The sequence below is a fragment of the Parus major genome, chromosome 10 (genome assembly GCF_001522545.3).
Source record: "Parus major isolate Abel chromosome 10, Parus_major1.1, whole genome shotgun sequence".
Taxonomy (NCBI): Eukaryota; Metazoa; Chordata; class Aves; order Passeriformes; family Paridae; genus Parus; species Parus major.
The window spans coordinates 12,989,794-13,012,748 of NC_031779.1; the positions used below are offsets into that span (position 1 = coordinate 12,989,794).

Here is a 22,955-nt window from a genome sequence, read left to right on the forward strand (position 1 = left end):
TGGGAAGAAAAGGTGAAGAGTGAGTTGTAGTAAGGTGCACACCAAGCAGATTATTGGCAAACATAATTAAAAATATATGAGCAATTTCACTTTGTTCCCCTTGTCTTAACCATCCTCTGCATTACCTCTGGCATTTTTAGACAGTAGATAATGTGGCTGAGAGGACTCTTGGGCACAGGCAGTTCTTAGAGCAGCAGTGATTTATCTCAGACCGTTTTGAGGTAGCAGAATTTACCTCTAGCTACAGCCACCCCTCCATGTCTGCCCTCCTTCATTTGCATAAGTAATTGGCAGCTTGTTAATGGCTCATTAGGAATGCTGAAAACCGTGGGATTAAAACATACTCAGTGGAGCAGAGATGAGGGGTGTGGGGGGGAAAAGGCCGCTGTCCCTGTTTGCAAATTACACTGCTTGATTCAACGTGATTCAGAATTACAGGTCATAAAGCAACTAGATTGTTAAATGAAGTAAGGAAAAACAATGTCAATGGCAAGTTTTATTTTTAGACTCATGTTTAAACACAGTATGTGCATCTAGGGGGAACAAACAGTCCCTTGCCAAACAGTCCTACTGACAGCAGGAAGCTCTCACCCCTTTCTTGGTTTCACATTAACCCTGCCTGGTCAGTGTTTCCTGCTCCTGAACAAGTCCATCTGGCTCCTTACATCACCTCATGGCAGGGACATTTGGTTCCTTTTCCCGTGTTCTCTCTGGATAAATCCAATCTCCTTACCTCTAGCAGCAGGCAACAGCATGTCCCTTTCCTTGGGTAATACTGGGACACCCAGCAGAGCTCCACACAAGTGGGAGAAACAGCTCCAGGTTGCTTTGTGCATTCTGTAGATCTCAGAAATGCCTAGAAAGCTGTTGTGAGATGTCTTTGGTTGCTGGCATGCAGGGAGGCAGGCAGGCAGCCTTTTGCTGTGGCACTGTCGGAGCCTGCAGTGGAGGAGATGGTTGGTGTAGTCACTGAGAATTGTGAGAGGATCACATCCAGAGAGTGGAGCGTGGTGAGGACACAGTCAAGTAAGTTGAAAAGTTTGATGGAAGTTTTTTGTTGTTTGCTGGCTGTTCAATCTCACGTTCAGCACTGGCTATGACAGCAGTGAGTGCAGAGGCACGAGAGGTGAAAGCAAGGACAGAGCTTTGGTGGCTTTTGAATCGTTTAGAAGAGGCTCAGCCCGTGGGCTGGAGCAGCCCTAACACACGATGCCTTTCCATCAGGAGAACACCTTGGGGACTTATGGAGGCCACGGTAATTCTGGCAATGGTGCAGTCTTAGATATAGCTAGGAGCTTTCTTCCTGGATAAGCTGAAAGGAAATTACAGATAAAGCACTTGGGAATCACATCCAGTCATAATTTGAAGTTAAATTCAGCAACCTCTGATCTAAACTTGGGTGCTTAAGAGCCTACTAAGGTGACAATTGAAACTATGAAGTGGGGACAGCTAAGGTTCAGCAAAGCTCAGCTCTGTCTGGCATGTCAGAGTTAATCCCTCTGCTTTGTAAAAGGTGCCCAGGAATCTGTCAGGACTCACAGCAGCAAAATACTGGGACATCTGAAAAATTCCTCAGTGCAGCTGGATCCAGGCTGAAGGCAAGGAAGGAGTGTCTCCTCCTGGATCCCCAGCCAGGAGCATGTGCTGCTTTTTGCATCACCCTGAGAAGTCATCTCCTTGTACCCCAACCTGAACTGACAAAACATTGACTCACAAAGGCACTATCTACAGCAGTTTTGTTTGTTGTTCTCCAAGAGCTCAGCTTAGCCAAACAGAGCAGCATTTCCTCCTTCTTGCTTTCATTGCTTTTATTTATTTTTTTTTGCCCTTACATCCTCCCAGATGACCCTGAGAGCCACCTGTGGCTCTTATTCATACAAGGCTGTCCAGAGCTGCTGAATTAACACCACATCCTGCCTTCAGCAGCAATCAGGGTGTCCTGATGGGGACTTTACAGCTGGCTGCTGGGGGAAGGCTCAGAGCTGGATCACCCAGCTCCTAGTGCTGAGCTCTAAAGGACATATGATTTGGTGTGGTCCAGCCTGGGGTGGCATCCAGGCTTGCAATGAAAGAAGATCCCAGATCTCCCCTACCTACAGCAGCAGGGACAGAGATGGCATCAGAGAATGTGTGTCTTATCACTAGGTTGAGTGGATTAAGGCTTGAGTGGAAATTCCTGGAGAGCAATGTTACCAAGGTCTCCACTACTGCTACGTGATTCTGTACAAACTCAAATGTCTCTGCTTCCTGCACAAAAATGGGAAGTTCAAATAATGCTGCACAGTGCAAAGACATCTACAGTGGTTCTTGTGATCTTCCCAAGGCAGGAGCAGAGCCTCCATCAAGTGTGCCAGAGGCAGGAGGCAAGGTGTCGAACGACCTTGGAAAGCAAATGTCAAGTGACCAAGGAAAACAAAAGCACTGGGTTTTTGTTTTTGTTGGTAGTGGTTTTTCTGGTGCATTTTTGGATTTTTTGGGGTTTGTTTGGTTTGATTTTTATTTCAACACTGCAATGGAAACTGCACAAAAAGAAAAATAAGACACAGGCTAAGACTGTGCTGGAGACCAAATCCCATTCTCAGCTGAGATCCATGGAGCTGCCTTCCAGCTGTGGGTGTAGAAAAGATGGCTCAGTAGATCCCCTTTGAATCTGCTTTGAATCCCCTTTGAATCAGCACCAGAACCCTGGTGCTGGCATGTGAGCTGGGAAGGGGAAAAACAATGCTTCCCACCAAAAGTTGCCTTTAATGTGCTAGTATCTCTATTCCCAACAGCCCTAAATTTGCATGAGGCTTTTTCAGCCCTACTCAGGTTTTGTTTTCCAGGTTATCTCTGCTGGTGGCCCAAACTGTGGATTTATTGCACAGTCTTTGCTGAACACTGCTGCTCCACTACTTGCTGCTGTACTGTCAGACTCACAGGGGGATAACATGTCATCTTTTCCTTTCCTAATCAGCTGAATGTCATTCAGAAAGCTGGGACAAGGAGAACTTTTCCCCCAGACACCAGCTTTCCTTAGTAGCAGACAAACCTCAAGCCTTATAATACTACTTGTACATAGCACTTATATAGCTTTACATCCTCAAAGTGCTGTACTAGCATTAAGTAATTATCTCTCTCCCTAATGGCCATTAATGCTGGCCTTTCATGAACCTCCCCCAGCTCCTCGAGGTTCATATCTAATCCAGCAATAAGCTGCTCAGAGGGAGTGGCTGGCTATCTTGCAAGTCCATGGGCTTGGATGTGTAATGAGGCTTCAGAGCAGGGGCCAGGTGCCCTGGAGTATCAGAAACACAGGGCTGTGGATCAGGCCATGCCCTTGGGAGCAGCCACTACACAGGGCTGGAATTGAGTAGGTGATACTGCTATCTTGAAATGGAGAGGAAAGAAACTTTGGCTGCTCGGAGGATGTGCACTGATTGCTCTATTTATTACCAGGATAGCATTGTGAACAGAAAGAGCTGAGCAGTGGGAATAACATGTCAGTGTGGGCATGGGGTGTTGATCTAGGGAGAGAAAGTTAGCTAAAAATGTCAAACAAAGCTAGACAGCCATGGCAATGGGATAAAGAGGCCAGTCTGCAGGTCTGTGAAGCATTAAAATAACAAGGCAAAAGGGCAAGCTTGGCAGCATCATAGGATTTAAAGAGAGGAGCAGAAGAGGATTTACTTGTCTTATTTGCTTGCAAGCAGAGCCCTCTTCCAAGCCATGGAGTGTCTCCAGGGGAGATGTTGTAATGCCAGTCTTTCAGGACATTTTACCCTTGGGGAAGGTGAGCCTACCCATTTGCAGGGCTCTCCCATCCCTAGCTCCCAAGTGAAATGGAGAAGATGGTGTGGGAAGATGACATGGCTGTTTTAGAGGAGTCTCAGAAGTAGCATGCTCTTAACAAAACCAGTCCTGCACGGTCACTTATTTCTGAAACCTGCTAGACCCAGCTCTAAGCAAGCAGAGGCTGAAATAAACTTTCACCTTCCCCCTAAAGGCATAATAATTATTTCCAAAGCCAAGGATATGCCTTCTAGGCTGGCATTGCAAAAGAGGAAAACAGCACCCTGTTTTTCAGCCTGATTTAATAGCATCATTTTGCTTCTATGCTTCTGGCAATGGCTGGTCCTGTAAAACAAGTATGTAGCTGTGGGAATCACGTGCCAGTCTGCAGTGGCAGAACCCAGCTCACAATCACTACACATTATGCAAAGGATTCCTGTCACCCTGGACACACTCTGCTTCCTGTGGCATCGCTAGCACAATCCCTCTGTGCTCAGCTCTAAATCATTTTGCTACATCACCAAATAACAGGGTATGGCTGACTGCAGACCAAGAGGACTTGGTGCTCACTTACTGCACAGCTTCAGAGCAGGACCTTTCCCTGCCTTCCTGCATCTGTTTTCTCATCTGTGAAATGGGAATTTTAATCCTAATCAGTTTGCAAGGGAAGCAGTAAGGGATAGTCAAAGGCAATCCTTTAAAGTGTAATAGTCAGCCTTATGTGCTAGGTTAGACATTGGAGTGGGTTTATGGTGGAGTTTAATTGATGCCTGTTCTGCTTATGGCTGGTAAGTGCAAGGCTTAATCTTTGCTCTCAAAAATGTGGCACTCTGTTCAAGATGCAAAGGATGCCTCTGCAAGGAACACCTTCTCATCTTTGAGCATATCTGGGCTGTGTTTTGGGATCCACAAATTTCTGGGCATTGCTTGTTTGAATTTTCTTCCCCAAATTGATTTGATTATTAATTATTACCAGATTAATTTGTAGTAAAAGCTGTGTCTCACATGGCTGGGAGGAATGCTTTGGCTGTTCCTGAACTTCAACCTATGAGCTAAGCCAGGGTTGTGTCACATCCTTGGGACAGCTCTTGACTGTGTATGTCATTTTGCTGGCAGATCTTCACCAGGGTGTGTCTAGAGGAGACCAAAGACCTTGACTTTATTTTAGCTTATTAGAACTGAGATGGCATTACTGGCTTCCCTGCTCTGCTTTCAGGGCCAGATCCTCGAGTGGTGTAAATCAGGACCCTCCCATTGGAGCAGTGGTGCTGTGATGCTGTCTGTGTAAGCTGAGGGCCTGGTTCACACATTCTGAACTGCTCTAAGAGCTGTGCAAAAGGGAGTTAACTGTGCTCAGTGCATTGTACTACCTGTAATCGCAAATGATCCTGCAAGACTCAGGATATTGCACATGGAGAGAGCTTTTCAACAAGTAATCATTTTGAGATTGCTGGAAAACTGAAGAGTTAGTGCTACTTAAAGGAGAATAAAATAAGCATTAGCACAAAACAGTTTTTGCAACAATCAAGTTTGATGTATGTCCTGTTCTGCTTATAACATTTCCTTAGAGCCCTTTTCAAGAAGGGGAAAGTAACTTGTAAAAGCTGGGAATGTAGGGAAGAGCTAAATTTGCAGCCAGGGTTTTGAAGGAACAAACAAAGAAAAGCATATTTCCATTTCCACTACAGTGGAACATTCTTGGGAGTTCAGAGCAGCAAGCTGAGAACACGCCAGCCAAGCCGCCCCTGAACAGGAGGTGTGGAGCTGCAATGAGCTTTTTATCTTCAAGGGTCTGCACTTAGGAAAGAAAGATCTCCCCAAGACTTTTAAAAATCCTCTTTTTTGAGGGAGGGTCTGTTTCAGAGTAAGGGAAAGGGCTGGTCTGCAGCCATTTGAGTACAACACTGCAAACCTGAGTCTAAATTCTGTCAAACCCCAGAGAAATCTGAACCCCTTCATGCAGAAAGCCAGCTGAGCATCCTACCCCTTTCACACCCTATTCCAACGCACCTCCCTCTTGCTTCCAAGCACTGCAATGTCCCTGTGCTGACCCTTCCCCACACTAGTTCTGCTTTAATCAGTCAAAGAAACCTGTGGAAAAACTGGCAGCTCAGAGGAGAGCTTTTGTTTGTAAAAGAAATGTTTCCATCCGAGCGAGCGTAACAATCTCATTACTTGGAATAGGCACACATATGCTGGAACCCTGGATAGCAGATACCTTCTCCCCTCATCCTTCATAGGACAAGAAAGATTTGTGCCTGTTTGATTCAGCTGCAGTGCTACAAAGTTATTAGCACTGCTTTTTTGGTGTCCCTAATGAGACAAGCAGTCTTCCAAGCAGCTCCACAAAAGCACTTTTCTTATCACTGCTTAAGCCTCAGACACTTTACCCTCAGCAGAAACAAGTGTGCAGACTTGCAGCCCTACTGCTTCCAGCACTGGCTGGTCGTAGCAATTAGCTGTTTCCCCACAGATGGAGCTCCTTGTGCAGAAGGATAGAACAGAAAAAAAAAACTTGTGCTGCTCAGAGAAACTTGTTTAGGAATCTCTAGTGAATCCAAAGGTAAATCCATCTGCTTTGGAACTGTTTGCATGTATCCTGCAAGCTTCCTGTGCCCCTGCTGGATTCATGTGCCTTGCAGAAGAGCTGACTTACCTGAGGAAGTCTTTCCAAGCCTTTCTCTGGCTTGGCATACCCCAATTTTAGACACCAAGTTCCAAACTTCTCCAAGGGGCTGGCTTTCCCTCCTCCATTAAGTGATGGGCGTATCCCTACCTGTAAGAGCCTGTTCTTCACCAACAGACCAATATTTGCAGTGTGGTCCTGCAGTCATTTATATACTCAATGCATTCTGAAAAGGTCTGTAGCACAGTTTTCTGAGCACGAAACCCTTCATGCAATTAGGTGATGCACAGATGCCTGTGCATGGCATAGAGAACCTTTCTGAAGAGGAACAGCCCTCATGCTGTATTTCTGGTGGGTGCCTCAGAGTGTTGAGGCCCTGAAATGTTTTACTGACCACTCTTGCTCTGTGTCCAGGTTCAGCAGACTGTAGGGCTGGAGTATGTTCTTGGCATTTTGCATTTGATTGCCTTACCAGCCCATTTTGGGCGGAGAGGATGCAATTTATCTTGATACATTTCACTCCCTATGCCTCACATTAACCAGGTGGGATTGGTGGGAAAACCCATGAGTGGTGGGGGAGGCAGGAGCCAGTCCAGCTTTTTGGAACAGCTCCTGTTGCTGTAGTTGCCAGGGAGGCCCTGAGATTGTGCACATCATATCAGAGCTGACTTGACATGGGGTTCTCAGGTGCTGGAACAGGCTCCACAGAGAAGTGCTGACAGCTCCGAGCTTGGCAGAGCTCAGGGAGTGTTTGGACAGTGCTCTCAGGCACAGGGTGTGATTATTGGGGTGTCCTGCATAGGGCCAGGAGCTTGACTCAATGATATAATTGTGTGACCCCTTCCTCAGGACTGTCACCACTCAGATTTCCCTGTGCCTTTGTCCTCACCCAGGTTGGAGGACACACCATGCTGCCTATCCGCTGGATGCCTCCGGAGAGCATCATGTACAGGAAATTCACAACAGAGAGTGACGTCTGGAGCTTCGGGGTGATCCTCTGGGAGATTTTCACATATGGGAAGCAGCCCTGGTTCCAGCTCTCAAACACAGAGGTACAACACTGTTGAGACACCTCAGCTGAAAACTGTATTTTTTGCCATCTCTCCTTTCCAGGTTGTTTGCAAAGAAATTCATAAGTGGATGGTCCCCTCCTTGCCACCCCCATGGTGAAGTCATAGGATAAATGTCATTATCTCAGTTTAAGAGCTGGGAAAACTGAGGCCTGCAGGAATCAAAGAGCTCTGCCAAAGCCATGTACTGGCTAATCCTCAGCCCCTTGCTGCTAGGTTCCTGACGTATCTGTCACATCTCATAAACTCTCGGGGTGCTGCCAGAACTGGGGATACCCAAATTACTGCTGGGATCTAAGTCATGCCTTGAATTTCCCCTGGTTTCTCCTTTTGTAGCTAAAGCTCCTACTGCAGGCTCCAGTTTGAGACAAATTGATTTAAGCCTGATGTACTGCATGTGGCACATTTCCTTGGAGATTTTGCCATTGGGGTATCTATAATATGGTTTTCCCCAGTTCACTGAGGGTGGAACTCATGGAGCTTGTTTGCCTTTCTAATTTCTTTGACTAGCAAAAGTTGCAGCCCACCGGGACAGGGCTGCACTGTAAAAATGTTGAGGGAAGGCTGGCTGGGATTAGCAGGGTGTCACTGCTGAGGTTTGAGGCACATCAGCAGAAATGCATTGGAAGATTTTTGCTTGGAATAGCAGGAGGTATTATAGAAGAGGAAAAAGATGCATTGACATAGCAGTGTGTGGGAACCTTGAACATTTTTATCCTACTGTGTATCTAATGGATTTCAGAAATTTCACCTTTTGTAATGAAAAATGTGCATTTTCTGCTTTCTGGATAGAGATCCCTTAATTAAGTGAGTTGCAGAGATGGCAAATCCAAGGTGTAGCTTTACAGCTCTAATACTTGCCCATTCGTGTGCTCAATGGGGCCTGACTGTATATCCCAAAGTAGCACACGCAAACATTTTAGAGGCACAAACAATGGAATCGACAGCGACAGAAGTTATTTGTCACGCTATTTAATGAGCTGCTCTTGCATTTCCCTGCGAGAGTAAATACAAACACACACAAATGGGCACGTGGAGTTTGAATATGGGCAATAGGCATGCTGGAGTGTGACAGCTCAGCTTTGCCCAGGCATTCTGCCTCAGTTTCCTTTGCAGGGTAGTAGGGCTGAAAATAGCCACTCTTAATCTTGAGGGTGTATTGGTTTGCCACCATCCCTGGGATAAAATACCATCCTTCCCTCACCTGTTGGTGTATCCACTTCTTTCTGCCTGTTGACCACAGTATCCTGGTGGGAGGGAGCCAGGATATCTCTCATTTTTCAGTTTGTGGAGGGATGGGCAGAACCTATGTGGCTGCAGACCTCCACCAGCTCATGGATGGTGTGGCATGAGAGCAAGTCCCTGGGGCAGCCCAGATGCAGTGCCACAGCCCCACGGAGAGGCAGAGCCCGTGGAGGGACAGGTCAGTGAGCCTGTGCCAAGCTCCTGGCTGCCAGGACTGGACCAGGAACAAGCACCAGGCTGGCCTAGCATCTCCCCTGATGGGTGTTGGCGTTGGCAAGGCTGGGATGCCCAGTCCCTCCTGTGCCACCTGCATGTCCTCATACCCCCACAGCATTTTCAGCAGGTTTTTCCAAGTCTGGGAGAAACCCACTGTAAGCAGAGGAATGAGGCAGGGCACCACTCAGCCAGTCCATTAACTTCTCTCTACACCTTTTCTTTTCTCTGGAGAGAAGGAGCCCAGCACAGAGCTCCTGTGCATGTCCAGGATGTCTTGACAGGAGCCATAATTCACCTCCTCCCCCAAAGTGAGCAGCCAGCAGCTCTGTGGCAATTCAGGCTTCTCTTCATGCTGTGTCTTGCTCTCTTCGCTTTCAGTGGGTCCTAATCTCTCCCCTCTGTATTTGTATGCAAACAGCACAGTGATAAGGATCCCCTGAGCTGCGTGGTGGGACCATTACTATTCATAAATGATAAACTCCAAACCCCTCTTGCTGGGTGGCTTCCCTCAACACAGTGCTTGGGACTGGTGTTTATCTGCAGAGCGTGGCAGGCTGCTCGCACGCTGCAATGCTGGGACTCATCAACCTCAAACAAGGAGGCCAGGCAGTAATAGCAGCTCCCTGGAAATTCATATTTTCCTTTCCTTTTCATTCATTCTTCCAGTAAACAATACATGAGAGGACCCTTAGGGGAGTCCTTTCCAATGTCATCCCTCCAAAGAGACTTTACTGTTATCCAGGACCTCACATTTTTCTCATTAGCAGCACCAATTTGACCCAAAACAGAGTGATAACATTGTAGATTTTTTTTCTCCTTCACAGATGTGATTTGACATGAAATTTCATTCTTTTAGTTCCTTTTCTATGTCAGAAAGAGGAAAAAAGAGGAGAACTATGTAGAGAAAGATGCTCTGAACTCTTCCTTATACACCTCTCCTGGGCTTTGCAATGGAAAGGACTCTTGGTTTTCAGACAAGAAAAATATAATTTCAGCTGTGCAAAATATTTCTGTACTTTGGGGATTTTAAGACTTTTTTTCCTTCTTCATTTACCAGGAAAAACTGACATCATAAATTAAAACCTATTTCATTTGCTTGTGACCTCCTCTTTGGAGGGTGCATTGAGGTAGGTAGGTGTCAAATGGGGAAGGTTTTTGGGATCTGAAAAAGTGCAGCTGGAGACAAACTTTTTGTGGTAAAATTATCATTAGCAACAAGCAGGTGAGCATTGAGGATGTGCAGATATGAGATTTGGCTTCTCAGCACTCCCATTAGCTACCTGGTGCCACATCAGCCAAGCAGTATAAGGGACAGGGCATCCTCCATAAACAGCCCAGCTGGTGTTCAGTGTGTTTTTTTTCTTTCTTTCTTTTAGGTCATTGAGTGCATTACCCAAGGCCGAGTTTTGGAAAGGCCCCGAGTCTGCCCCAAGGAGGTTTACGACATCATGTTGGGCTGCTGGCAGAGGGAACCTCAGCAACGGCTCAACATCAAGGAGATCTACAAGATCCTCCATGCTCTGGGCAAGGCCACACCAATCTACCTGGACATCCTTGGCTAGCAGTGGCCACTTGTTGGAAGTCCCTGCTCTTTCCTCCCGTCCTTCCTTCCCTCTCCCCCTCCCAAACCTTTTGCCCCTCAGCTCCCAAGCAAACATCTTCATATAAACTCAAGTGCCTGCTACACATACAACACTGAAAACAAAAAAAAAGCAAAACAAAAAGCAAACCAACAAAAATCCCACAGAACAACAACCTGTAAGGCAGTTTGGCTTATATATATTTATAGATATCTCTCTCTATATAACTTCCACACCAATACAGAAAGAAGCTGCTGTTACAGACAATTGTGAGACTATATATATTAAAAAAAAAAAAAAAAAAGAAACAAGAAAGGGAGAAAAAGTACTTAAAAATATATATATAATTAAAATGAACTTAAAAAAAAAAAAAAAAAAAAAGGGAAAGAAAGGAGAAGGTATCTTTCCCCCGAGCAATCAAGCAGTGAAATGTAACCCTGCTGTGAGAATGGTTCGGGCGCTGGGCAGGGCTCTAGACTGGCTATGGCAGTGATGCCATCCTGGGTAGGAGCCCCAGGAAGAAAGTCTTGCCCTGGTTGTATGATATGCACTGAATGTGTGAAATCAGTCCTCCCTTTTTGTCCCTGCCTCCCTCCCTCCTTGCCAGCCCGCAGGTGATGGGCACAAAGCCAGGGCAGTGCCCCTGGATGAACTCTCTTTTACCACTCCCTTCCCTCCCTTCCTCTCAGACCCTCATCCCTTCCTGCCTTCCTGCCTTTTTCCTCCCTCCAACATTTCAGGACAATTTTTCTAATTTGCTGATTCTTAAATGTATAGACTCAAGGCTTTCGAACACACAGTCAAAGGATTGTGGCACCTACGGGTAAAACACACCCCGGGGAGCAGCCGCCCTCCCGCAGGCCGCAGGCCCCTGCCCCGGCCCTCCCCTGCCCCGAACCGGCTGCTCCAGGGCTGGGACAGCGGCGGCACCAAAGGGGCTGTGCCTGGGAGCCGAGGGGGGGTCCTGGGGACCCGGTCCCGAATCATCCCCAACCCATTCCAGTGTGTGAGACAGGAGTGCTGCTCGCCCAGGGCACTTTGGGAGGAACAACGCCACTCCTTGCCGCCCTTATGGCTGTTGGTGGCCATGGGGTTGTTCCCCTGCCCTCAGCTGTCTGTACCAGGGCCAAACTGGCCCCCGGTGTAAACTTCTAGTGAGCAGGGTTGGATCCTTGCTCCCCGCACGGGTGCAGACAGCTGGGAACGTGCCTGCAGCCCTGCTGGCCATGTCTGTGGGGTCAGCAGATCCCAGCGCTCTTCCCCCACATCCTCTCCCCTTCCCCATTCCTGCCCCATGCCTCAGCCCAAGCCTCAGGCACAAGCCAGCGGGGGACAGGGAGGGGGACCAGGCTTGTGAGATGGCTGGGAACCTACCAACACCTGCCTGCAGCTCCCTTGCCATTCTCCTCACGTCCCCATCCCCTGAAAGGATTGATGCATCTGCCTTTGAGCTGTTGTGAAATGCAGAGGCTGAAGAATAGCTCCACAGGCAGCCCCGGGAGGAGGGGGGAAGGAGGGGAAGGTGCCTTCAGGAGCAGACGGCTCAGCGGATGGCCGCAGCGGCCAGCCTTGCATCTCAATGAGGGGAAGGGCCTGACAGGCAGCAACAGGGGGTGCTGGGGACAGGGAGGGAGAGACAGCAGCATCCTCACTGTGGCCGATCTTCCCGGAGTGGAAAATAATCCTGACCTGGGGAAACACTCAGTCCGATGCTGAATCCTGCCTGTCCGGACCGGGCCGAGAATACAAAACCTTTCTGGGCCTTTCTTTCATATGGATAATGGAGGATGAGGGGGAACCTCAGCTTGGCAGCTGCTCTCAGGAGGCAGGGAACGGGCGGCACAGGCATTGTCAAGGCAATTTTGAGAAGGCAACAACTGCCAGCACAAAAATAGCCTGCTCGGATATGGCACTTGTGGAAGGCAATGCAAATGGGGGAAGAGGGGACAGAGAAGGGATCTTGGCTTCTTCCCCATGGCCAGAGTAATATTCATGTCCAGGATGCAGGGGGAGATAGGTGGCTAGTTGTGGCTTGCACTGAAAGGGAAGATCTTGCATCCTCTCCCCATCCCCCATGTCTCCTGACAGTCAATATCTCTCACACATGGCACTGGCATGACCCGTCTGATGGTTTCAGATAGAGGCAGGGGACACTGCTAAAGGAGGGTCATGGTGGCAGCAGCAGCTGTAGGTTTATTCTGTGCTTGTGTAATGAGCAGTGCGAGCCTGGGGTGGGAGATGATGGGTGGCAGTAGCCACGTGGGAGTAAGGACACAACTTTCCTCTGGCTGCTAGAGAGATCTGTGCTAGTGGGACAGACTCGTGCTGGGGGACCTGCACAGACTGCACAGACTGCCACTGAACAGGCACCAGGTGCTCACAGCACCACCAGTGACAGCGTGGTCATGGACAAGGGTGTGGGCCAGCACCAGGAGCTCACACACAGGATCTCTGTACCATGCTGCCTCTCCATAGCAGGATCTTGCTCTTTTGGGAGAGGATATCCTGCCTATTTAGGTCCAATTTTTATAGGGGAAAAGACTGGTTAAAAGATTGCTGACCCCAGCCTGGCTCCCTTTTTGTGCAGGCTGCTTTGGCTGAAAGGATTGGAGATTCAGCACAGGAAGAGAACAAGCAATGGCTATTAATTGTCCAGCGTCTCCAGAAGAAAACCCTTTCTGGGGCAGCCTGTCCCTTACCCCAAGTGGCTTCTTGCTCATGTGGCTTCCAGGCTCTGTGCCAGGTTGTGCAAGGCCACAATTTTGTCCACCCCTCTCTCTCTCTCTCTCTCTCATTCCCATGCTCTCATTTCTTTTTTGGCCAACATCATGGGCTTTTACACTATGAAGTCACCTACAGACACTGGTTCTCAGCTGATGAGATTCTCTTGTCACAGCTGCACAGCAGCCACATACTCCCTTCCTCAATTCTTTCCTCCTTCCCCTCCTCCCCAGCACCACACCCTGTCCCTTTCACCACCTCTTTGTACTGTCACAATGAGGTGAGCTCAGGAACCGAGTGTGACACCGAGCCTCGCTGCATGTTTAGGATTAGGTGGCCTGTGAGGAGAGTTTATGGGTTCTACAGAAGATGGCAAGTGGCTGAGACCAATGCTCAGGCTCTGGCTGCTTTGCTCTTAGCCCCACCAGTGACTGCCTTGGAGAAAGGTGCTTTTGTCAGAGTTAATTGTGAGCTGTTGCTCAGAAGAGCTGGATAAGCTGCAGTTCTGTGCTGTGACATCTGCTCTGTTGCTGCTCTGGTCCCCTTGGCCTGTCATTGGATGGAGGTTTGTTGGGAGCGAGGAGAAGATTGCTTTGTGTTCAAATAGAAACTGCTGCACCCCTTTTTGGCATGACAGTTTTGGAGGGGAAGAGGGAAAGCAGCTGTGCTGCATTCCTGGTGAACACCCTGAGACCTCATTTCCAGAAGCACCTTTCCTGGAGCAGAAGAGAGCTTCCCATCAGCATGGACTGGTGATCTTCCCTGTAGGAAGAGGGGCTCTGCGATGGGGTTATATGTGAGGGGAAGAAAAGCAGATTTTGAGGGAAACTCTCACAGAGTATCAACATCTGAGTGTTTGGAGTCAAAGAGGAATAAGTTCATGCTTCTTTATTTCTCAGAGAGATACTTCCTATGCCCTGCCTCTACTCAGAGCAGAGAGCTATCCCTGCTGCCTGGGAACACCGTGTCTCACCCAGCTCTGGGGCAAGCCAGGCCAGAGACCTTCCCACCCCCAGCCTCTTCCATCTGCAGTTTTCTCAAGGGACTTATGAAAGGGAGGTGGAAGGAACACCAGCCAGAGCACAGCTGAGAAGGGACTATAGGGTCATCCTGTCCCAGCTGCATGCTGCTCCCTAAAAATTAAAATTGTTTGCACCAACTCAGTCACCCAAGGGTGTCACTGAAATGATGCTTTCTTGGAAGTGAAGGTGCTATTTTGGTGCATGGTACAGGTGGAAATTTTGTGCCAGGGCTGAAAACTGCAGGCAGTGAATGTGGCTTCAGCCTCAGGGTCTCATCAGTGACCTGGCTTGTTTTCTCCTGCCATTATTCTTCCTTCCACCCCAGTCTGACAGGTTGCAAGACAGAAGCTGAAATATAGCAAGGGGAAGAGATGCAGAGATCTGCCAGACTGAAAGTCCATCCTGTCTCCTGCAAAACTTGCCCATCTGGCCTTTTTAGATGTCCCTCAGTGCATGGATTTTGGGGGTTGAAAAAGTCTGAACTGCCTATCCTTGGGTCTGCAGGGTGTTGAATTGCAGGCGGGTGACTCTGGGAACTGTCTGCCCAGACAAATATGAAAACTGTGGAATGCCTTTAAAGAGGCTGCTTGCTTGAGAGACAACATTAGCTTTGAGCTGTTTGCTTGTCCTCAGGAGTGGGTGGAACAAGGTGAGAAAATATGTGGAGGAATAAAGGAGCCAAGGGAAAGGCTGGTTTTAGAAAGCAACCAAGTATCTTGGGTTGGGAAATAAAGACAGGTTAGGGGAGTGTGATGAAGTTTAAGTAGCACAATGGATACAAGCAAAAACAAAAGAAAATTGCAATGTACTGCAGCTTCAGGAAAAGTTAGCTATGAAGCTGGGAAAATGCTGGTTTAAAAAGAAAGCAGAAAACAATAAAATCAAGGGACTGTTTATGCAAGTGGGAAACAAATCACTAGACTTTGTGCTTTTCTGTGATTTTTTTTTTCCTGTAAGAAAATGCAATTAAAATAAGGGCTGAAATGTTTTGCTGTTTCAGGGGCACAGACAGAAGTACAATACTATATGAGCTGTTTCCTTTTATGTGAAAAGATCTTATTTCCCAGAACTCAAATGTATAGGTTTCCTTAGTTCAGGATATGGGTTGAGGATTGCAGACACAGTCACAACAAGCCCCCAAACCCAGAGGTAGTTTGGAACACTTGATCAGCATTCATTCATGTGCCAGTCTGTGTGAAGACATTATTTTGTTCAGCATGCCATCTTAAGTTTTTAAAAAAATCTTTCTAATTTCCTTCCTCCCCAGGGAGTATCTATATCCTTTCCTGATCTGGCCAGGAATCAGATGAAGCACTACAGCCATGGCTTGTACCCAATGTTTTCATTAACAGCTCTAGGTGTGTTCTATGCTTGTGAGGCAGTGATGAACAAGGGGAAAAAAGGAGATCCTGGCTATGACACCACTCTGTGGTGGTTCCTCTGATAGCTGGAAGGCTCTGGACATCAACAGGGCTCCTCTGCTATGAGACTCACATAGAGTTGAACAGGAGTATCTGGGTGCAACCCAAAAGTTTTGTTCTCCATTCATGTTCAGTGGCTTTCTGATGGATGGTGGGCTCATAGAGCCTTGGCATAAAGGTGGTGTCTCCAAATGAGTACCAAACATAGAAGAAGAGAAAATTCCCCTCTCAGCTCTGCTTTTTAGGAGTGGATAAAGTTGCTTAACACTAAGCTACCTTCTCTACTCCTGCACCACAGTGTCTCTTACATCAGTACCTGTTTAATGTTTACAAAGCTGCTAAATCCTAAAAATTCTTTTCCCTTTGCTGCTGTCCTTGAAAGTAGAGATATTGAGTTTCAAGCCTGGAGAAAGTAGGTGTTTTCAAAACATCTGTTCTGGCTGGCAGTGTCATAAATGACACAGGCAGAGACGACAGTTGCTGCTCTGGGAGGAATGGAGGAGCATTCCATCTCTCCTGTGCCTCTTTTTCCTTTCCAATGCAACACTGAGACATGAAACTGCTCCCTGAGAGAAGTGATTTGAGTCCTATTGCTTGCAATTTTGAAAAACTGAACTGAGGAAAGACATAAGAGACTGAAGAGAAGGAAGGACAAAATATTCCAGCTTTCCCCAACAGTTAAGTAAGCTGATCAGTTTTGTGTTGGTCGCTTGGGTTTCTCATGGACCCAATCTGACAGCTCTTTTCAAACTAAAGGAATGACCATTTGTTCCTCCTCCCTTCTGCTATTCCCACAATTTCAGCATCTCTGCAAGGGGAAAAGAGGCATCACAAATGTAACCATCTCTTCCCCACACTGTCAGGAGTCCTCCACAGGAACTGCTCTCCCTCCCAGCACAAGTGACTGATCCCACTGCTGAAAACTGGAACACTTGTTCTGAGGAGGAGTTTAAACTGCTGAACTACTTGCTGCTTAGGACAAGGTCCCAGCAGGGAAGGGCTGAAATACCTCTAAAGAAAATCTCATAGCGCTGGGAGGTCCAAATGTCTTCTTGCCTGCTTTGTCTTGCTCTCTGCTGGCTTTCAGCCTCTCCAGTCTTTGCTGCTTGGTACTCAGGTAACTGAGTTTCTGCATTCCCTCCCTTTACTGAGCATGAAGGACTGGTGAAGCTGTTTGATTTCAATGTGGTAGGTGAGATCAGATTTCTCCCTCCATGCCCTCTTCTTTTTCTCCCTGTGCAGCTCCTGTCCTTGCAGTTCTCAGGACTTGACTAGGAGAGTTTTTAAATGAAGTGAAAGTCTTAATGTGAGGTGAATCCCAAGACCACAAACAGTTTGGACTTCAAACAGTGAGAAAATTGGCGCCGGATGATTCCGCACACAAAGCAGAAAACTTTCATTTCCTGCAGGCAGGATGGAATTGACTGTTATATTAAGACTTCAGAAGGAGCACTGCCCCGGAGTAATTTCACTGCTGTCAGGCAGTGTTGACATCTAGATTAACCTCTGTGCAGTGAATTTTACAGCAAAGCTCATTGTAATGCATGTGGGGTATCTCCTGTAAATCCCAGCTGAAGCCCACAGTGTCCCACCCTTCTGCACAGGAGAAAGGGTCGGGGAGCAGCCGCTATCATTTTTGACCCCAGCAAAGCGTGACTCCAACCTCATCCAGGCCAGTTCTGCTGAAACTGATTATCTGCTGTGCTAAAGTGACAATAGCTCCAGCCTATATTTTTTCCTTCTAATTCCCCTAAGAGTTTACATCACAAGGCTGAAATTTTTGCCAGTGACAAACAGCTCCCTTCATGTATCCAGCCAGCAGTACAGTCCTAATTAAAAGTTAGTTAACTACTGGCAATTAGCTGCTTGCACTGATTAACTCCAAGACATACAATCCCCAAACACAAAGCTCTGATCAGATGTGATCTAAATGGCAAACAAACTCCCAGCTGATGTGAGATGGTGGCATCCAGTCCTGCTCACCAGCACACAGGCACGCAATGAACGCTGCCCACCACACCAAAACTGCATGAATTAAAGCAATTCACACAGTTAACTCAGTGCAAACCAGAGGACATTGCAAAAGAAGCCCCTTGGCTCTGGAAATGAATGCTCTTGCTGATAAGTTGAAAGCATAGGCCTGACCTCAAGTCCTTCTGTCTTTTGCTGTAAGAAGAGATTGAGCAGTGGGATTTCCCAGGCAGGACCACAACAGCTTCTTCACTTCTGTGCTGGCAGAGACAATCCTTTCTGTGGTTCTTAAGATGCATCTCTGAGATTCACTTTGTGAAAAAAAAAACCAAACCAAACCACTAGCATACAAGAAAAATATAGAAGAGGAAGGAGAAGTTTCTTTCTGTTTTTTTCACACCTGCTTATTCATACACTTATTTTCCTACTCTAGACAATAGACGTTGCAGTCATCTGCAGGAGATTCTAGACAAGAGAAAAGCTATCAGATGCTGAAGAGATCAACCACTAGCCCTAAGGGCAAAATCCCAATAGTACTTCTAGAAATCTCTTTCAGAGCCTGTCCCTCCTCTCACCCACAGCTCTTCATAGCAGGCTTACCATTATATTTGCCAAAGGTTTTGTACAGCCTGTGAAGAGGTGACATATCTTCAGTTTCCCCTCATCTTCAGAAGGAATTGTGACATTTCTGTAATTCAACCCATCAGGAAGATTCCTTCAAGCTAACATTTATTACCCCCAATCAGAATACAGCTGAAAAGGCTACCCAAGGTTATAGAAAAGGTCAAGCTCTTGCTTTGGACTGGAATTTGCTTTGGAAGGAATTTGATGGACCAATTTAACCACCACAGCACATCAAAACCTGGTGGCTTCATTTAAAAAGTAATCAGTATTGTATTTCGCTTTAGACATCCGTGCATTAGTGTTCTGCAAATATGATTTCCTCTTTGTTTGCATTATTGATGCCATAAAATGTCAGACACATTAAAGTAAAAAGAAAGAGGCCAACCTTTGGGGTTTGGAATGATTCTGGCTGAATTGCAGTTGGGTTGCTTTCCTTTTTATTTCCCATGGCAGCGATGCACTGTTACTCATTCTGCTATTGTTTTACAAAGAGTTCTCTGTACGTGTATTTATTCAGCCAACCATATTTCAGGAAACACATAACCCTGATAATATTTGCTGTATGTGGCAGCGTGTGTGAATGTGTGCTGGGGAGAGGAGGGGAGGTGGAGCTTTTTACAAGAGCCCTCCCATGTCTGGTGGTGTGTTGGCTTTGTGCAGTGCTGCATGAATCTCTCCTGCTCAGGTGCCTGGTTTGATTTAACCTGAAGAACTGACTTTTGTAATCAGGATTTGAGGTCTTCTGGTTTAGCACTGCCCAGAATCTGTCATCTGCTCTCACCATTCAGCAGCCATCTGCTATCCACAGAGGTTCCTAGATGTCTATGCCACAGAGATTACACAGTAATTGAGTCTCAGGCATGTGATAGAGGAGTTTTAGCTCATTCTGATCCTGGACCAACAGAAAGTTTGATGATTTAACTTGGTTCCCACCCAAGGTTCACTGACTACAGTTCCCAAGACAAATTCTCTTAGCTGCTCTGTGCTTTTTCTCACAGACCATTACAAGTACAGGGCTTGGCGGCTGTAGCTCTCTGCCCCACCTCTCTATAATGAATGTGGATCCACTTTTCAGTATTCCTGGGAATTTTTTTGAAGGATACTCTCCCTCCTAAAATATAAGAAATTCTCAAGTATTCTGTCTTCTTTGAAGTAAAAGTGAGGAAGTAAGGTGGAAATATCTCCCCTATGTAGAGATATTAATCAGTGGTAAAATTTCAACTTTTTCTCCCAATGACAGCAGGACTTGGGTGCAGGGGGAGAAGAATACAGTGGAGCAGTGTAAGGAAGGAACTCAGCTAGGACCTGGACTGCAAAGTCATCTGTTCACTTACTAAGCCCTTGCCAGCTTCATACAGGAAGAAATCCTTAGCTTTTCTTGTGCTTCAGACTCCTGCCCAGCTCTCTTGTTCATACTCCAGTTTCTCCAGACTTTCCGATGACCTTCAGATCTCCTTATCTCCACAGATCCTTCCCAGGGCTATCCAAACAGCCCAAAGAAGTGATGACAGGGGCTGAATGGGTGTGTAATTCAGTGTCTTTCTCTCCCTTTTTCATCAGGGGCAGAGATAGTGAAAGTGACAGAACAGAAAAAATATTTTCCCCAACAGCAGCTATCCAGTCTCTTTTTAAACTCCGATATTTAAGATGCCATACAGCAGTACCTATAAATATGCTTTGAAATGTTGAATGAGCACAAGAGTATATTTGATTTTGTTTTTATGCCTATAATTTCTCTCACCAAGAATTCAGCTGTTACTCAGCTCCCAGCAGGTTGTTCTGATTGCTGGAGAGATGGTTGGGATTGATTCCGGCTGTGACCTGTTCCAGTCCAGCCTCATTCCTGTGTAGCTAGATTGAAACAATAGAAATCAGCAAGAGACTGAATTGTTGTTCCTGTGTAACTGAACTTTCTTGTGCAACTCCAGGCTAAATGTAGAAGGAGTTGATGACCCACAACTTTGAAGTCAGTAAAGGCTGTAGATAGTGAGAGGCACTGAACAGATGTTAGGAACAGAACAGCAGGAGAAAGAGAAATGCTACAAGACAAAAAAAAAATAAACAACCCAAGAAACCAACAAACATTACATCAGAAACGACAGTGGTTGGTTCATAATGTAAGAAAATCCACTGCTGTACACGAGAAAAGACACAGAATATTCACCCTGGTAACCAGGAACATTGGCCACCAGGACAAGAACAGCTCTATATCCTACAAACCTCCTCTCACTTTTAATTTCCTTTTTCTCCTTCTCCTGCTAATACAGAACAAATCCTGGCTTATAGCCTTCCTGGAAAGTGAAATTAAGAGGCAGATTTGGGAGGGGATGAGAGAGAGCAGATTCTGCTGGAGGATACAACAGCTTTATAGCCCAGCACCTTTCAGTAGCAAGTGCCTGGTGTCCCCTTTCTTTTAGTTATTTTTTGTTTGTTTGTTTGTTTTTATTACAACCCCTAATTGATGCAAGTAGTTTTGACAAAGAGCCTAAAACAGTTCAGTCCCCAGTCTGTGGGTGGAACGGAGATTCCAGCGGACGGACAGGATCAGCACCGCGGACAGCGGCACCGCCCGCGCAGGACCCGGCCCGGCGCTCCCGCCGCTGCTGGAGGAGGAACCGCCTTTGATAAAGGAACCCCACTCTTGAAGGAATTGTGCCCACACTGCCCAGGGAACTGCTGGGTCACCCTTCGTTCGTTTCTCCCATGTTTTTGCCGAGTATGAAATCGTTATCTTGTTTTCAAGTGATGAAGGAGGGAAGGTTTTGAACGCAAACCAATAATTCCGGGGCAAGAGAGAGCCATTTTTTCCTTCAGAGTTAAACTCTCTGCCCCACGTTTTCCTGCACTGGTGATCCACCTATGAAGACTCCATTTCTAATTTGGATTGTGAAAGGTTCTTATCTTCTCATCCATTGAGACAGTTTGACAAATGGAGAGATATTACACTGGTAGCCCTTTAGAAACAGAATCCTTATTTTATTGGAAACATCATGTGATTCAGATTTCAGCCATCAATTATATTTACTGTTGGTAAAGGGTAAACAGACAAATCTTTTGGAAAATTGCAAGTAAGGGACATATAAATGACACTGTGGCCACTGAAAGTTATTTCCAAAAAAAAAAAAATAAAGAAAAATGAAGCTATGTTATTGCATAGTGTAGGGTTGTCAGAATCATAGAATCATAGAATCATAGAATCATTGAATCATAGAATGGTTTGGGTTGGAAGAGACCTTAAAAATTACCCAGTTTTAGCTCCCCTACCATGGGTAGGGACATTTTCCACCTGACCAGGTTGCACAAAGCCCTGTCCATCCCAGCCTTGAAGAGTCAGACAAAGATGAAGAGCCATGCAGGCACCAACAGGCAGGGCCCCAAATGGAGAAGCAGTCTTATATCACAGAGGAAAGACAACAAGTGTCTCAGCATTCATCTTGCTCAGGCTGCATATCTGGGATTTCATCCCACAGGTATTCCTGGATCATACTAAGGAAGCTATACCCTCAAATTAGGGTTGAATGTCTCCTGGACCTATTCATCATGGTGAGAAGCTGTTGGGCAGGGGTATGCAGGCTCATTACATGACTGAAAAATTTAGAGTGAAGAAGAAGAGCCAGAAAAGCAGGCCAGAAAGATGGGCTATTCTCCCCACTCAACATATGCTGCTTTCTAGAAGCAGTTTCCTCTGTGTGCCACCTCCCACACACTCCCCAGCTGTGACTGGAAGTTACTACAATGGGACATGTGGATGGACACTCAGAGACAGAGAGGACTGGGAAGTGCCTGAGACACAAGACTTCAAAACTTGTAAGTAGCAATACTGAAAATGAGGGATTAAGGTTAGACTGCTGATGCTCAGGGATGTTTGGAAGTCAGACAGGATAGGCTTGCAGGAGATGGCAAAGATAATTTAATGAAGGGCTTAGAGAACAAATGATGCTAAGAGGAGGGATCAGAGAAGCCTACTGGGACACAGGGAGGGGAAGGAAATGGACAAGGACTTGATTCATTGGAGGGTCAGTGATCAAGAGGTGGTGAAAGTCAGATAGGAACTGTGGTGAAGCAGAAGATGGCCCTGATGGGGAAGAGCTCTGGATGTGAGGAAAGAGTCCCTACAGAATGGTGTGTGCTCACCCAAATGAGTCTTGAAGGTTTCTCCAAACCTTCAGTTCTGCTGGGCTTCCTCCAGGCCCACGTCTCCTTCAAACCCAAAAAACACCATAACTTTAACTCCCTTTATTTTGCTCTATGACAGCTCTGATTTCAGTACTAACAATCTAAATTGTTGTAGCTCCCCTCAATCCTCCCGTTCAACCCCCACAACCAGCTAATTCCTTGTGTGAAGGAGAATTGGCTTTTTTTAAAAGCTTTCTATTATTTTTTCCCAGAAGTATCCATTAAATTTTCAGCTAAACTGGAAGGCAATTTTTTGCATGAGAGCTTTACATAGATAGGCTTAAAGCAGAACAAAAATAAATAAATAACGGTACTAAATTACCTCCCCCTCCCCCACTGTGTCTTAATGAAGTGCTGTTTTACATAAGTTATTTCAAGAGAAGTGAAGTAATTTTGAGCAGGCAAGTGATCAACATTTATTTGGGTTTCCAAGAGTGTTGCAACTCCCTCTGAATCTTCTGGGTCAGGCAAGGAGACAAAGTTTCCCCAGGTAAGGATTGAGGATACACAAC

General features: G+C 46.5%; 1 protein-coding gene and 1 long non-coding RNA gene across 6 annotated transcripts in view; one reads left to right on the forward strand and one right to left on the reverse strand.

The window, feature by feature from the left end:
• Nucleotides 1-10,861, forward strand: part of NTRK3 (neurotrophic receptor tyrosine kinase 3) — a 204,219-nt gene extending 193,358 nt beyond the window's left edge. For both annotated transcript variants that reach the window (XM_015638975.2, XM_015638976.2), the window contains 2 exons: nt 7,291-7,449; nt 10,305-10,861. In XM_015638975.2, coding sequence (XP_015494461.1) covers nt 7,291-7,449; nt 10,305-10,490 — 345 coding nt within the window. In that variant the 3' untranslated portion in view covers nt 10,491-10,861. The remainder of the gene's footprint in view (nt 1-7,290; nt 7,450-10,304) is intronic.
• LOC107209365 overlaps nt 1-22,955 on the reverse strand; it is a 59,839-nt gene that overhangs the window by 1,761 nt on the left and 35,123 nt on the right. For 2 of the 4 annotated variants that reach the window (XR_001523567.2, XR_001523568.2), the window contains exon 5: nt 734-1,312. This is a non-coding gene — a long non-coding RNA (uncharacterized LOC107209365). Of the gene's footprint in view, nt 1-8; nt 1,313-22,955 lie in introns of those variants that run through there. The other 2 variants (XR_002002153.1, XR_002002152.1) reach the window with 1 other exon arrangement.